Source organism: Cygnus olor, chromosome 5, assembly GCF_009769625.2.
Source record: "Cygnus olor isolate bCygOlo1 chromosome 5, bCygOlo1.pri.v2, whole genome shotgun sequence".
NCBI lineage: Eukaryota > Metazoa > Chordata > Aves > Anseriformes > Anatidae > Cygnus > Cygnus olor.
Genome location: NC_049173.1, coordinates 60,052,502 through 60,070,483, shown reverse-complemented (window position 1 = coordinate 60,070,483; position 17,982 = coordinate 60,052,502). Strand labels below are relative to the sequence as shown.

The window sequence follows — 17,982 nt, the reverse complement described above, 5'->3', positions numbered from 1 at the left end:
AGAAATTCCTCAAGAAATTTAGCATAGTAAGGCATTTCAAAACTTCTACCAAAATGCAAGAGGTTTTAAATTATTAGACAGTATATATTTTCCAAAGGGAAAGGATGGAAAATCTACCACTTAACATTTTCAGGAGGCCTAAGAACTTAGTACTGTAATTTACGGTGGTGGTGTATGCACAGAGCAATAGAGGAATCTAACAGAGCAAACAAAAGTCTAGATTCAAATTTACAATCAAGCAGCTTGATCTATCCAGAATTAGATTAAATACAGCCTTAAGAACATGCAATGAGGCTCTAACTAAAGTAGAAAGCATGCTGGGACACGGTTTTGCTACTTCACTATTAGACCAAGTCCAGAATCCACTGAAAGTTTCTACGGGCTTTGGACAGAAACCTAAAGGGGCTTTGGACTATTTAAAACAACAGTGGCTGTACTTTTCACATTAGACTTTTTGGACATATTAATATTTCCTAAATGTGGCTATCTTTTCAATGGAGAGAGAGAGACTGGGGCCTCTGAGAAGCTGCTGGGAAGCCAAATCCCTGCCCCAAGGACTGAGGTGGAGGGGGCCCTGGGAGGACAGTGATGCCATTCACCAAAGGTTTGGGTAGGCAAAGACAGACATCACAGCCAGCTTCCTCTAGTTTCCATCAATAATAATAGTAGCAGAAGTACCAGTATTGGCACGAGACGAAACAACCTGTATATGGTTTAACCTCCACCTGCAATGAAGGCATATTTTCACTAATTTTTATCTGCTTTAAATAAGCACAGCCTGAACTATTTCTGCAGCAATTACAACTTTCAAGTGCAAAGCAGCCTTATTTTCAGCCCTTGTTAGGTGTATCCTGCTCTCCAAAGCTTGATTATGTGTTCAATTTTCAGCTGTTCAGTCAAGCACAAGTGCAACTCAGCTGAACCTCCCTGGTTGGTTAGCTAATTTTAATTTCTGTAATAACAGATTATTAATAATAATAATAAACAAAATTTTGAGCCTCTTTCAGTAAACATGATAATAATTTTCCAAATGCTGTAACAAAATAATCAATATACAGCAGATTCTTCTTTGTAATTCAGGTGATTTGCTAGCTTCAGTCAGAAAAATCTAATGACCCCATTTTTCTATGGAAAAATGCAGTGCTGTTTTAAGAAACAGGTAATGAAATGGTAGTTACTCAGCCAAAATACTAAAATTACAGTTAAAACAAACAAAACAAACAAAAAAAACAGCCAGGATCAATCAAAATGAAATCAGCTTCATTTTTACTACCTTTTTTTTCTTCAGTATATATATACTAAGGTGCACTAAAGTATATATGTATTTAGGATAGATTAAAAAACATCTTACCAGACCTATTTTGTAAAAGTAAATGTATGGATAGAATCATAATAATTACATATTTTCACTTGTAGAAAGCTTGGGATATCTCAGGTTTCATCTTCTGTTAGGAAACTGTCTTCACATAAATTATAATGTATCAAAAAAATTTACAGGCATCTGACTGGAAAGAACTTGCTCTTCTCAAAGGTCTGGAAGCAAAGTCACCTCTAACCTAAGGCCACTGAAGGCAATGGAAAAAGTCACCCCCTTTCCTGACATTTCAGAGAGCATTAAACCAAATCTGTAAGGAATGCCATCTCTGTGTCCACCGGGAATAAGCAGAGAGCACCTGCTGCAGTTAGCAGAGATAGCAGCAAGGTATAGAATACTTTTTATCCACGTTTTTAAAATATTTAATGGTAAAATGACTTGGTATTTATCCTAAAACAATTAGACAAAAACAAGCGAGTTTTTCTTCTTTAGGTGCAAGACTTTGGAACCAAGGCAGAATAAGACTGGCTCTATTTCCATCTTGTTACATTTACTTATATAATCTTTAGCTTTACATTTTATTCTTTTTGATGTTTGTGTATTTTAGCCATTTTTTTATTTTAACAATGCAATCACAATATGGATGCAGTATTCCCCCTTTCAAATTCTGTATTTGCTTGTATTGAACAGGCAGTTTTTTAAATAATAGATCTTGGACAAATCAGACTTTCTGAAAACCAAAGTGTCCTGAAGTAAAAGAGTGAATACATTTTGGAGATATATGAAGTCAGTGAACATTCTTCTGCACACATCATTCCTTTTCCATTCTTTGTTTGTTCATGTACAACCCCTGAAGGTGACGCATGAATTATCCAATTGTACACATCAACCACCTGACAGATTGTTTTAGGAAAACTAGTGTGCTCTGTGCTTTGCTTCCAGGCTGCCAAGGAAAGTTTACCAAAAAGGTTGATTAATTCCTTTAAGTTCTCCCAGATAAACAAACTGCAAAGCAAGTTTGCAGTACCCAGGACCATCCATGCAAAAATATTGTACAGGCTCTTTACAGTAACAACAAACCAGAGCATTTGAAGGTGCTCAGTCAAGAAGAAAAGCTGCTGATGATTCAGCAGTCTGTCAAATGGGGAACAGAAGCGTTCACGCTTGAGAATCCTTAGTTAATGATACATAATCGTTAGGGCACTTCTTAACAAAGCTCCATAAAAAGAAAATAGCTTCATTTAAAAAAAAAACAACTTTTTTTTTCTTTTCCTTTCACACACGAAGAGTACAATTTTAGCAATGATATCATAAAAATCGATAGATTTGTTTGGTGGGTTTTGGTCTGAATGAAACCTTAGAGAGCATCAATTACACAGACACCAGTTGCATAAGTATGTGCCTATGTATTCACCTAAGTTACAGCCTAGCAAACATAGCAGAGAGCAGATTTCCAAGCTCCGGTGTGGCCTCCTAAGAAGCCCACTACCTTGTTGGGGTGTGCTTCAGACGAGGGCTGCAGCCCAGCCCTGCACTGCTGCATGCAGCTCCAGCTCCCGGCACCAGATCTGAGCACAGAAATTGCCTTACTTGTGCCTAACTGCAGCTCAAGGGCAGCTTGGTGGAGCAGTTTTAATGAATCGCATCCTCCCGCGACTGCACAAGAGAAGGCTGGGAGGATGACACATGGGGGAAATACAGGTGGAATAAGAAATGGGAAAGTGGGAAATTGATCCTGAGGTTGCTCGAGGGTGGGGAAGGAAACAACATTACCAGATTTCAAGGCAGGTGGGGGATACTGCAAGGGAGAAAGTGCAATAAAAGAAAAAAAGCTTCAATGAAATGTCCACAAATTAGTTCCTCATATTACTAGCTCTGCTGTCAGGGTTATAGAACTTTACCTCAGTTTTTCTCAAAAATATTATCCCAACTTAAACACATTGAAAAGAAACAGAAGGTTTTTATCAAATTTTACCAGATTTCACACAATCACAGAATGGCTGAGGTTGGAAGGGATGACCTCTGGAGACCATCCAGTCCAACCCCCAACCCAGCAGGGTCACCTAGAGCAGGTTGCACAGGATGGCATCCAGGTGGGTTTTGAATTATTTCCACAGAAGGAGACTCCACAGCCCCTCTGTGCAGCCTGTTCCAGCGCTCTGTCACCCCCACAGTAGTGTTTTCTCATATTCAGCTGGAACTTCCTGTATTTCAGTTTGTGCCCGTTGCCAGGCACCGCTGAGAAGAGTCTGGCCTCATCCTCTTGCCACCCTCCCTTCAGATATCTATACACATTGATAAAATCCCTTCTCAGTCTTCTCATCTCCAAGCTAAACCAGCCCAGCTTTCTCAGCCTCTCTTCATATGCCAGATGCTCTAGTGACCTAATCGTCTTAGTAGCCCTGTTGAACTAGTAGACCCATTTAATTGACGTTACAGCATACATTGATAAACTGGTTCTAGGTACTACCCAGCTATTACACCAGATCATTGCTTGGATTAGACTGTACCAAGGGAATCAGGAAGCCTTCTTTCTCATGTAGTACAATCATAACTATTTACATTATATACGGACTTACCTACACATACAGCTACATAAAATTGTATGTACAGCTTTATTATATGTACTAATATCTACATTTTCTCTCTCTTACCTCAGTTTCCAGTGAGTCCTTGAATTTCATGGAGGTACACATTCTAATAATAATCATAACCACGTCCCAGTATATTTTATTGTTTGCTTATTACTTGATGTAACAAAATGAAAATAATCTATAAACTACTTGAAAGATTGATTTCTGTTAAGCTAAATCAATCCTCTGTAGGATGATATACTGTAAAGGCTCTTTTGCCATAAACCTGATTCATCAAGTTTTATTAGTGCAGTTGTGTAAGGTCTTCCTATTCAGCAATAAATATCACCTCACTCTCCTGTAAGAGCATTCCTAACTTGGATGAATCTGCAGCTAACTGCAAATGGTGTGTCCCAGAAAAAAGAGTACTATTAATGCTACCACCTACTGTAAACAAGATCAACACTTCAAAGAGGAATATGGCATACCGCTTGCCATCTTCAGGGTGTTCCTTTAATAAACTCTCATCTTCACAATTAAGCTAGAAAAGATGAATTTTACTTTTATACCTCTGATATATGTCTTGAATGAGACAAAGATCTGAGCTCACAACACTATAACTTGTCCTTCACAGACACAAAAAAACGTCAGAGTAAGAACGAGTCTAGAAAAACAGGCAGCTTTCCTAATGTTCTTGACTGAAAATTAGCCAGCAAAATTACATTCATGGACATTGGCAGTGACAAATCATTCACAGTACAAGGTAGGATGCATTTTTTTAAAGCATATATTACATTGCACCTTACCTGCTGTCGAATTTCTTCTTCCATCTTGACTGGGGACCCCAGCTCTGCAACTTGTTTGACACCTTCACTTGCATATCCTCCATACTCCCAAAGGATGTAGTTCTTTGAGTGAGAGCTACCAATGATTGCAGACCAATGGTTGGTGCGCCCTTTCAGGAAAAAAAATTAAAAAAAGAGAAAATTAAGAGTTCATCAACATACTGACTTATAACATCAAAACCATCATCAGAGGGTCAAAGCATAATTCCTAATCTTTCATCAAAATGAAGGGTTCAAAGTGCCCCATCTTTACCAGCACAAAACTTCTACATGTGCTGCATGCTGCCAGTTCTGACTACATTAAAACATCGTATCTTTAGAGTACTAAGGGCAAACCAGTGATCTACAGAAATAAAGCATAATGTGTCAGTAGTTATTGGATATAACACAGAAATTGAGAGAAAGATTGTATTCCAGCTGATCAAGTATCTCCCCCAAACAGATAGTTTCATACAGGCTTAGTATAGTTTTTCTTCACTTGAGCTTCTTCGAGAAGTTTAAAAATCCTTTAATTTTAGGTTTCCATATAAAATATTTATGAGGATGAAACTTGCAAGGGAAGACTTCAGTTAAATCTTTGACTACTCAAAGAGTTAACAAGTCACTTCCATACTGGTTTCTTGCAACAGTCCACTTGATTTATTTTTGGGTGGTGACAGGAAATTACTGGCAAAGGGTAGATATAAGCATGACTACAACGTCATTAACTGTTACAGCCTTTTCAGCTTTGTGCCCAAACATTATCAGGCAGAGATATAAAGTGCTTAAACGCAAAAACCTCCCTCGAGCAGCTGATGAAAAGGAGATGGTAAGTTTGCTTCCCATCAGCAAATTGTGCCTAGCTATCCTTCCAAGAAACTTGAAATATTGGTAAAGGAATGCTCTTATGGACACTCACATGGCTGTTTCCTCTGCATGCTCACACTTAAGGTACACATATGCTGTGTCACATTTTTTTTCCCCCCTTCAACCATTAATAGTGGTTCCCTTTAATTTAGGAGGGAGTGAAGAAGCAAGTTTTGGTGCTTCTATAGTTGCTTAGTTTACGTGCTCTGATTTCTCACAGTGTAAGCGTTGTAGAGCTAGACAAAGGGATTCCTCTTCTGGTTTCTTGTCTTGTTGAACAGGAAAAGAAAAAACGTAAAAGTTTAAAGACAAAATGGTAGAGAAGTCTGATGAAATGGAAAAGAGAAATGAGCAGAAATAAGGAGTCACAGAAGTCCCACAGTATTGGAAATAAAAATGAATTCACTTAAGTGTCAAATAGCACTCTGCAAAGATATCAGTTTAAAGGAAAAGGATGAGAAAATGAACTACTCACACAAGCAGACAGTATGGTAACAGTGCAAAGACTGTAGGAGATGAGGGAGACAGAATGATGGAGTGAGACAATATTTAACATTTTTCTTTGCAATGCAAAAGGAAGAGAGGAGCGGTAAAACCAGTTGAAAACTAGAATAAATGAATGAAAAATGAATAATGAAGTAAACAAAAAGAATGCAAATTTAAAATGTGAAAGGTGGGACAATGAAATTGAAAAAGACAGTATAGAGAATTGAATAGATAAAGTCAGATGCAGTAACATAACCACAGGAAAATAGAAAGTAGATTAGAAATAAAAAATGAACAACAATGGTATGGGAAAAAAAGCTAGAAAAGTGTGGCAAGCAGAATAGATAGATGAGGGGAGGTGGCCCGGCAGCACAGCAAACAGAGCCTCCACAGGTTTGCTTGAACCAAAATAAACTTACTGAGTGCTGAATTACAGCAGGCTTGATGTTTTCAGAGTCCATTAAAGCTAATCAGAAAGTGCATCCCAAATGGAGAAAAACAGATACTAAACTCCACCACCACCTACCCCCAGTAGGAAACTACAATGTCAGAAGATGGTTTCCTGTTCAAAGATCTGATTCTTGCTCCTCGAATATACACTGGCACCTTTTCAAACCACAGAGGGCATCATTCACCTTCAGTGATGGGACCCCCAGTTCTGCCCATACTTTCTTCTTAGCACACAGGTCTAACTATCTCACTAGTCACAGACAGCAACTTTCCCTGAAACACAGTGACACTAAAACTTATTGAAAGAGATGGTTCCACCTGCTCCCTACAAACGAAAGATGTATCACTACAGAGAGGAACCAGACAGCCCTTAAATGTTCAGTAAAATTAATTGTTCCACGTGCTCCAAAGCTTCTCTCCTTTCCTGTCCTAAACTGGGCAAGAACGTCTGATGCCTTTGCAACTAATGCCCAGCCTCTTCCACCCAACCCCTCTTCTTAAAGCTGTTGGATTTGCCCACAAGGCAGCTGGCCTCCCTTCTTGACCAAATGAGCTATTCGAAGTATACCACAAATTTGCAAATGTTTCACTCTTCACCTCTAACCTTCTGTTTCTGTAAGAATGAAAAGAACTCAATACAGTTTCTTAAACTTTTTCGTCTAAACACCAAAGACACTTCTAAACATGAAATAATGTGAGTCAAATAGGGCCAGAGCTATTTTGTATCACCAGTCCACTTTCACTAACCAATTGCTAAGACAGCAAACAGAATACAGACATCTTTCCAATGGTGTTATTTCACTTTTTTTGTGAGTAGTTCCTCAATTTACACATTTATATGCATATTTTGCATATTGATCAAGGTGTCATCACACATGAGAATGTATCCTCTTGACATATCTTGCAGATGTGCCGTATGAAATCATGATGGAGAGCACACATATATGGATGATACCCAGAGAGAATAAGTACTTTTAAGCCACAGGGCATATGTAAAGACATTTTTTGTCTGATCAGAAGAATGTGATAGGAAATTTAATAATTCCCCTTGAGCCAGATTTAGTAACAAATGAAATATTCCGCTTCCAATAGTCCTATTATCAGGAGCTAAAACAATGTGCAAAAATTAAAAAATTAACCAAAAAGCATGCTTGGTTTTCTTAAGCCTTAGTGTGCTCATTTGTGTAATTAAAAATTTTCAGTCTCTCTGAGATTCATGAAAGGGAAAATGTTTTATTATAAAATATAAATTAGTTTTTGAACCTTTTCAACAGCCATGGTACACCTCTCTCCATTCACTTTATGGCTAGCATACTCAGAACAAGATTGTGTTGCACTGTTTTCTTTCTGAGCAATGTTTTATAGAGTCTGATGACTCCTAAACACACAATATGTTTTTAAATTCAATGGAAAAAAAAGGTATTTTAATTGCACTGGTATAAAAAATGGAATCTGTGAAAATCCCAAAAGTGCTTCCTGGGATTAACAGTTTTGCCCAGTACTTTCCAGAAACATTTTGTTTGACAGCAAAAGAAAATTCTTTATTTGGCAAAAGCAGTTCTTTGGAGAAAAGCTAAAGAACAGATTACTTATTACTGGGGATACATAAAGCAAGTCAGAAGATTATTTAAGAAAAGAAGTGAAATAAAAGTTTTATGATCTGTTTTTTATTTCAGCCATACTGATGGCATAAGACTAAAGCGGTTTTTTTTGCTTTGTTTTGCTAACATGATGGCTTGCCAAATAACGAGTGATTTACTACAGCCTATCATAAATAGCACTTTATTTTAATGTAACTACTGCACAAGTTCAAAATTATAAAGAATAACGTTAATCATTAGTTTTCATTTTTATTATGACTACATTTGGATGAAAGATCTTTTTCTCAACTTTCAGGAATTTCAGTGTAAAATTTTATCATCTTTTATTACTGGGATTGATCCTGCTAATGTTGTGTGTTTTTTTCTTCAATCAGTCTTCTCTAGTTTTAGAAGTAAAACACATTAATCAAAATCACCACTGTGTAACTGGGAAGAGAGAACAGTATACAGAGTCCAGTATTGTGGCAAATTATTCTAACTTGCTTACTTCACCTGTACCCTCAATGTGTTCACTGACTTGGTTTTAAAAGAAAAAGGCGTTTTTCCCTGCCTACTACATCATTAAGTCACAGTAATTTCATAGTTTTCAATCGTTTTCTTATGCCCAATTTCTAACCACCAGCTGAATCCATACTAATAATGCATACAAAGTGTGACATTCAGCAGACACATAGATCATCCAATAGCCTAAAAGAGCATTCCCACAATTACTCACTTCGGCTTATTTTATCTCCCATGCATTACACTGACAAATAATATTTGAACAATGGTATGTTCAACTTAAAATGTACTAAAGAATCAATGTAAGCAATATTGCTTAGACTGTTAGAACCACAAGCAGATACACAAACCATATTTAAGCTCCGTGATTATATTCTGACACTGACAGCAATAAATAAATAAAAAAGACATATAAAGGCTACATAATAAACATCAGCCACAGACAACCTAACAAAGTTTAAAGACCAATAAATTTGACTCATGTTCTCAAATAATTTCCTTGCCTTTATTGCCACAGACTGTGGAGCCAGTAATGAAAGAATAAATGCATAATACATTTTTCTGTAACTTCATCTTTTTACAATTACTTGGATTATTGCAACAAGAAAACAAGAATACTGATTTTGTAGGTCAGAATTTTAAAAATCCTGATAGACCTGATAGAAAAGGAAAGCTAAAAAACCCTTTCTTATTACAAAGAAATCTTGAAAATGCAATCTAAAATATATCTCAGTTCAAAACATGAAGCAAATCTTTAGAATTTATTTGTAATGTATAGCATTTTCAGAAGGATCCATGGATTTTCAATACTGAGTGTTGGCAGCACTGCATAAATGTCATAATTTACACTAATGATATGTAAATAAATAACACTGTAACAAGCTCCAGCACTCTACACTATCCCTGTGTATGTAGTACAACATTAGTAAAAGACATACTCACGTGGAAAATCTTTGGGATGTGTTTTTTCCGACCAATTTCCATAAAATGTTAGCCTGTATTTGGCAGTTCCACAGGCACAACAATCTAAAATTGGTTTGTCAGTCACACCTTCTGAGGCTGAGTCTGAAAAAGGAGAATAAAATTACCTATTGAAAAGTGTTACAATTCATTATCAACAGATGACAGCAAAGTTGCCACAATAAATACTCCAATAAATAAATTTGAGCTAAGCCTACTTTTGTTTGTTGTTTTTAATGTTGGGCTACATGAAACTGGATCCCTGAAGTAACGGGATCATATTTATGGGTGGATGTAATGACTCAGATCTACGTTTTTAAAATGAATGCAACACTACAATTATAGTTGTCCTCAGATTCAAAACAAGTGCATTTCTGTTTCTTACCTGATTTGGTCAAAACCTTGGTTGATCTCAAAACACAATAGACCCAATAGCTTTCTCCTTATCTGATGTCATATCTGGACTAGAACAAAAGTGGTGTTGAAGAAGAAAGCTAAAGTTTTCTGTCTGTCTTTAATATTTTAAACAGATAGGTTTAATATTTCAAATAGATTGTGTCGTTAGCAATGGCCAAATGCACCTTCCACTATCAGAACTGATCATAGACAACTACAATTCTTTGAACATGAAGCTGTTATTCAAAAACATGGCAAAAGTTAAAAAGTAGAATTTTGACATAACTTGGCTTCTAAAGATAAATAGGCATTAAATTTGATTCCTTATCCTTTATTTAATAGTCCTATTTTTTTTCCTGCTTTCTTTTCAGGAATATTAATCAAATTCACTGTTGTTGTTTATTGTGGTGGCTTTTTACTTCATATTTGACACTGAATGTGCAATATTATTTTAACAAGTCTAACTTACACTTTTCCATAGTTGAAATGGCACAAAACTATGACATACAAGTTTCTTGGCTACAGTCAGGGATTTCACATTCATTAAGTGCAATCAAATACTTCACTGGCACACACTCAGTTTAGTAAAAATGAAGGACAGTGTAGTAGTAACTCAAAAGAAGCATATTTTTTTCTCAGCATAGCTCAAACTAAAGAAAAACAATTCCAAACTTGCAGGGAGAAGAAATAAGAATTACCCCATAACAATCATCCCTGCACTTCTGCACAAAGTTACTACTTTTCAAGGAAATTTGGGAAGTTTCTCCTGGAAAGAGTTATGCTATGCAATCTGGAATTTAAATCAAAAGAAGATGTGCATGCTGATACTAAGGGAGTGGTCAGTTATTGATACATAGATATCAACAACACACCCTGCTCCTGCTAAGATGGAAAATCAATTTAAAGGCAGATATATACTCCTAATATATGCATATATTCCTATATGCAGCATGCATCCATTTACTAACAGAGTAATAAAAGCAGTCCAACTGCCACCAGATTACGGAGTGTAACAGTCACCTTCCACATTTCCTTTTTTAACAGGTTGTGTATTTAAGAATAGGTGGAGGATTCCATAAAGTCCCTGAAGAATTTGTATAGATAATTTCCCTTATTTTTCAAAAGGAGCTTATAGGCCTAATCTACTTCATAGATCTCCCGCCTCCAAATATGCAAGCATTGACTTGACAACCCCGGTTCTAAAGAGGCCAGAATGAAAATAATTACAGAATACAGTAGAAGAACCAGGAGACTGAGATTAACTGAACTAACTTTGCTTGCATGACTTTCTGGGGAAGAGGAATTTGCAGAAACAAACACTATCACAAAATACAACTGAACTTGTCTTCTCTTCCTCATGTGAATTTTAAATACCTCTGCTATGCTTAGGTTTAGGAAAGAATGAGATAGTCTGGGATTCATTAAACTACGTGCTCTGGGGGCAAACAGGTTTCACACCAGGTAAAAAAGTGCAAGTGTCACATTTAGGTGAAAACAAGGAAGAGTATATATGAGAAACAGTTGCAGAGTAAGGAAGAACACTGTTGAACAGGAGATCCTAAATTTGAACCTGGATGAAACCGTTGAAGGCCTCAAATTTTTAATTGGATATAATGAGTTAGGAGAAAACAGTAGAACATGACGAGGAAGTAACCATACCTTGTTCACAAATTTTTTTGGTGAGAGAGCCCTCATCTTGAAAATAAATGATGCGCTTCTGCACAATACTGGCTCTACGAAGAAAAAAAGTTTGAAATGTTTATTTCTTAAAGGAAAAAAAAAGTGTATGACACGGTAGCAAAAGGACAGAACCAGACTGCTAAAACGTAGGCATATTTTCTTCTTTTGACAATATATACAGTACTAAATCTAGGATATTTTTATTTCAACTTCCATTTGAAATTGTACAGATGAATTTTCTGGTCTACTAACTGAAAGACCAGAAAGGGAAAACAGTTCAGAAGAATGACCAGTCAGGGACATAAAACTTTAAACAGCAAGGGCCAGATTCTTGTGTTACCTCAACTTTACAGTCAAATAATTATATCGATCTCTCTAGAGTTATTCCTCACTTTTACCAGCTGAAAAGAAAAATCAGACTATACTTAGAAGTGTTGTAGAAATGATGTCAACCCTTCTTTGACAGTGTCCCACCCCACAAAATTATCAAAAATTAGATGCAATTTTACTGTGCTTTTCTTGCCAGGATACAAGGTCAGAGTAGGACAGGAAGTAATCCCTCATTTCACAGTAAAATGCACCCAGGACAGTAACTGAGTTTTGTAAATCTCTTAGAGCTACATCAAATTGGAAAGGGTGCAGAAAACCACAGCTTGCTCATCCTTAACAGAGATGTCATTTTGTAAAGGAAGATGTGGCAAAAGACAATCCAGGCAACCAACCAAGGCAGTGAAAAAAGCTGTATGAAACGGAGAAGAATAAGTTTGACTTTTACAGAAAGCAAGAGCATTATCTGCCAGCATTTGGTGGAGGGAAGCATAGCGAGTTACCAGCAGCCATCCATACCTAGACAGGTTGTGCAATTTCCATCCCTGGAGGTATTCAAATTTGATCATACTCATCCCTGAACAGCTAGATGTAACAACATCTACTTCGAGCAGGAATGTGGATGAAATAATTTACAGAGGTCCCTTCCAACGGAAATTATTCTATGATCCTATGCTTTAAATCTCATTCTAAATAACAGGTTTTGCAAAACTTACTGTAAAAAAGCACCTACACTTAAAAATCTAAACAAACAAGAAATCAGCTTTCTGGTGAAGGAGCTCCAAAATCTGCAGATAACAAAAACATTAGAAGTATTTAATTTCAGAAACAGTTATTTTAGAAATAGAAAGGTTGTAGTAGAAAGTAGAAAGTAGAAAGGTTGTTTGAAGCCTGAAGTTTACTTATTTTATTCTTTTTGCTATGGTTAGCTTGTCAGTGTGAAATGTCAAGGGAATTGTTCCTTTTCTAACAACAAAAGCTTCACAACTCTCTGAGTCATTGTCTCTTCAGCTGTGTTTGAAATTAGATATGGAGCCAATAATCCAAATTAAACCAATAGGAGATTTGTTTCTGACTCCAGCTGGAAGCTGACTGATATATTAGATGGCTGCATAGACATCCAAAGCAGGCACATAACATTACAATAGTCAGACAGAAATAGTATTAAACTAAATTTAAAATATTCACTGTTTAAATAATAATTTTCTTGACTGGAGGCTGACCAAATGATCAGATCAGTATATTTTCCTACTTTTAATCACTACTTTTATTTATTTTCTTATTTGTTATTTTGACATAACTTTTATTCTTCTATAAAAGTTCTGATTTTGACTAAAGACTCTTTGAGTTTTGAGGCTTACAAAAATAGCTTTAAAATGGAATGGCTAACTTTTACAGAGACACAAGAAAGCTTTCAAGAATTTACACAAAGTACACATTGGCTGTCTATATAAACCCTTCCTGTCCCTTCCCACAACCAGTGCTATCTAAACTTTATGGGAAGGGGAGATTTGATTGCTTTTCCCCTACATGATAACAGATTTAAAGGATTTTTAACTGAGTTGTTTCTCTCTGTCTGTCAGCAAAACCAACTCAGCAAAATGGGAAAAGGGAAAACAGGTCTCCCACCAACACATCAGCACACCATGAAATAAAGAAAAAGGAAACCAATATATCTCCAAAATCTGCTTGAGTTCTCATTACCTTCATGTGATGCTTTTCAGTATTTGTTAAAGCTTTTGCATCACATCACATTATGAGCAAAATCATATGCATAACAAGCAGACTCATTTCCTTTTACTTACATCTAGTAGCATCTGTTTTTACTTAAAAAAAAATACTTATTTCTGTTTTGTAGTTCTCTCAGAAAAATCAAGGAATATCTGGTAGCTTTCTGTAATATTTGCTTTGGCGATGCTACTTCAGGATGTTCATAGGTTGGATACAAGCAGGTCATGGTCTCTGTCCTGTCATGGTTTGATCAGACCACATCTGAGCACAAGGAGGATGAGACCTGCCCTAAGAGACTTCCCTGGAATGAGAATGCATCTCCAGCACAATTCTGCAATAACTGTGCCATTCTTCTGGGAAAAGCTTTAGCAAAATCACATAAATTGCATTTGGGACATTAACGAACAGGAACATCATAAACCATAAAAATTCAGAGCAACCTTGGGGATGCTACAAGTCATACCAGAAATTTAGTATATTTTTTTCCTTTTTCCATAAAAACAGATTTAGATCATCTTCCTTACACCTTTTGTCAAATCATAACATCAACAGAAATAATCTTACTTTAAAGTGCCTCTATGGGTGTAATGACGTGACAAAAGAAGCATGGAAAAGGATCTAAAAGAATTGTTCCTATGACATTTTTAAGCTTACATGAAAAGCATTAAGTACAATATTAGAGTTACATTTTAATAAAACAGATTTTACCAGAGTTTGTGAATATACCCTACGTTTAAAGGCATGGCCACTTTTTCCATTTCTATTATAGTTCTTACAAAGCTTATGCTTCCTTACAACAAGTGATCCTCTAACGAAACGTGGAATACAATTTCAAGCATCATGTAAATGCCCTGCATGAACTGAGAAAGTAGAGAGTAAGATGCCCAAGTCATTCCGTCACCCTTACGGAAGCACAGTACCCAGGCTTTTTTCTTTTTTCCAAAAGCAAATTTCCACAGTACTTTGCTGTCTTAGATTTCTTGGCTCACCATTGCAACAGCTACAGATTCAGCAGTTCTTAATACACGATAACCTTTTTGATTTATACAAATATATAAATTTACTTATTTATGGGAAAAGAACTTCTCGTGACACTGGGTCTTGCCAGAAGTTGCAGACCACCAGCAAAATCAACACTTGAAAGTCTGTGAGATAGCAGGGTAAAATTCACCTTAGGAAACTCACTGGAAAAGTAAAACATGGATTAAGAAAGAAAGAGTACTAAAAAAAAAAAAAAACACACCTGGATATTGAGAAAATATAATAAGGTTCTAGACTACAGACAAAAAAAAAAAAAAAAAACAAAACCACTTTGTTCTGTATTACTTATGGGTTAACTTTGTCTTGCCCTTCCAGCCATCAAAACTATTTTCTTTGATTATTCCATTCTTTACTGATTTAATTATATTAAGTTCTTTCCCACCTCAGAAAGCTACCAAGAACAATTATATTTAATAAGACATTTAATGATGCTTCAAGTTTGTTTGCTTTTTGGATTTTGTTGTCTTTTAAAGATAAGGAATTTCTACGGTTAGATCTGTACCATTTACCCTGGCACTAGAAACTGAGGAGATAATCACATATTTATCCCTACCATAGTTTTCTTGCTGTATAGGTTAAGTGAATTTCCTAATTCTAATGCACTATTTAGGATGTTCTCATTTCATTTCCTTCTGTCTTGTCTTAGTAAAAACCCACAACTCTATTGTGCTAATTCGTGTAGTTGACCAACATTATTGACTTTTCTTTCAAATGCTTTTATTAAAAATCACTTGGAATTCCTCTGAAAGCATATGCAGCTCTTTAGCTACTCAATGCCTACCAATTTTTATGCTGGTAGAGTATTTGACAACTATATTCGTCAAAATACTTTTCAACTAGGAAATTGAGCTCAGTCTTACCAAAGAAAAAGGTCTCTCAAACCAGAATCTAACTTTGTCATCAGCCATCATTGACAAGGGTCAGTACTATTAAACACTTGCCTAAAATTATTCCTTGATACTTAGGAGTTAACAGAGGAGTGTGTTTTTTTCCTGTCCTTTTTTTCTTTGCCTTTTTTTTTTTTAAACTGTATGCTCTTAATACAGTTTGAGCAAACCAACCAGACTTTGTATTTCATGTTGGATGAACACAGTAATATTAATGCCAAGCATATCAGTTTTACCACATTTACAACTCTATACGTGATGATTGTCTTTCCTCTAGTAGATTAGTCAGCTGAAAAACAATAAAAACGGCTCACTTCCAAAAATAAAAAATCAGTGCATACACATACACTGGAATATCCTTCTTCAGTTTTATTTTTAAACATTTTACCTGCACTGTCAGAAAATGCAACCGAGCAAAACCCCAGAGCAAGAGCAAAGTACTCTAAACTCATCTTACAACCTTATTGTAGCTTCAAAGTCCTTTTGGTCATCCTTCATATCATACTCAGGCCTACCGTTCCATGCATACATGGAAGCTCACTGACTGCAGGACTGATCTGGCCATCATATATAATACAACAAAAAGCTCTAAGGGAAAACAAAATTATATATGCTGCTATCTTGTATTTGTCCTCAGAAAATCTCTCTGTTCCTTGCTTGAATGGTCACAGGACATAAATATTAAATCTAAAATCTTCAGGATAAAAACTCGGCATGACAAAATCATTTCTGACATGTACGCTATACCATTTACTTGCAAAATCAAAAAAAAAAAAAAAAGATGAAAGAATGAGCTCACCCAGGTCTCTTGAGAAAAATTCAAATTTCTTAAAACCCATTGCTATTTGTGAGCTGTATCTTCACCATGTATTTTGATAGTCACAACTTTTGTACAAGTTCAATCTCCTTGAGTTTCAAAACTAAGAATTATAAATTATACTGCAAAGAAGAGTCAGAAAATATTGGATAGGACTGACTGGTTGGAGAATATATTTATTTTGTTATTCTAAGTGCTGATTTTGTATAGTAGATGGAAGAAATCTATCAACTGTGGGAATATAGTTTTTATCAAGCTAGGGAGCTCAAAGCTGTACTATTTGATAGCTATATCATTGAGCTAACTTGCAGTGATCTGAAGCAGAGCACTTGTGTGTTAACTAACAAATCCTAAAATCAAAATAATAAATTGAAACAAAACAAAACAAAAAGCTGTTCAAGCATGGTTCTATTTTTGCTTTAAAAGTCCATGCAACCTGTATAACACTCACCCACTTGCACAAGGAACTCAAATATTTAATTCCTCTGGACATTCTAGAGAAGAAAGAAAAGAAAGATGAAACCATGTCCCCATTTTCAGAGTTGGTATCCCACTTCATCTGCTATGACAGAATGTGGCAGAGAATGAACAACATGATCAAAGGCTATGTTCTAAACCCTGCCACATGTTACTCCTCATCAGTCCACACTTAAAAAAAAAAATCCACATCACAGCTCGTCCTCTGTTGGTTTGGCCACTAATGAACAGCAAGCATGGACAGCCTTGGCACAGTATAAAGCATATTTACCCCTTTACAATATTCCTTTTAAGCTATATACCCTACACGTATTTCCCTTCTCTCTTGACCTCCCTCCCCATGCTCCAGGTTGGGGGATTAAAAAAAAAAAATTGTGGGTTTAATTTTTATCCTTACTCTGTTCTGTTTTGTGCACTGCCATTACCAAAGCAAAATAAGTTAAACTCATCTGCAGGAGTGCCCAGTTAACAAAGCTTGAAAGAAACCCCCAAGATTTTAAAATAATTGTTCTAAATTTTCAATATTCTCAGGGGATTCAGGAAGGAAGGAAGTGAATGAATAGATACTAACAAAATATCAGACCTGTCATTCTCTAACTACTACTTTAGAATAGGTCTCCATTAGCAATATGCTGAGTTATATTTCAATGACTAAATTATTTGCTTGTACAGACAAGAATTGTATATCAAAAGCAATAACCTAATCAAGTCCACCCCCTTGTAAAATACTGATTACTTGGTATTCAGATGCAGGAATCCAGGTAGGACTAATGTATTTCATGCTTCCAAGTTCAGAAAAATCATCACCACATTTTAGTCTACAGGAGCCTGAAGGCTAAAGCATCACAATGGATGACAAGACAAATTAATACCAATTAAAAATAAGTATTAATTAATATTAAATTACCTAATACTGACTTCTTAAAAGAGACTTTAATGTTATGAATGTATTTGACTAGAGAAGTTTAATTTTGATGTGGCTCCTACAGTAGTTGAGATTAAGTCTGACATCCCAAATCCATTGTAGCTGGATCTGGAGCTGGATCAGA

At 36.0% G+C, this 17,982-nt stretch overlaps 1 protein-coding gene across 3 annotated transcripts in view; it reads right to left on the bottom strand.

The window, feature by feature from the left end:
- The window catches only part of SPON1 (spondin 1), a 350,491-nt gene that overhangs the window by 114,205 nt on the left and 218,304 nt on the right, over positions 1–17,982 (bottom strand). For all 3 annotated transcript variants that reach the window (XM_040559905.1, XM_040559906.1, XM_040559904.1), the window contains 3 exons: positions 11,633–11,706; positions 9,560–9,682; positions 4,695–4,843 (listed from right to left, as the gene is read on the bottom strand). In XM_040559905.1, the coding sequence (XP_040415839.1) occupies positions 4,695–4,843; positions 9,560–9,682; positions 11,633–11,706 (346 nt within the window). The remainder of the gene's footprint in view (positions 1–4,694; positions 4,844–9,559; positions 9,683–11,632; positions 11,707–17,982) is intronic.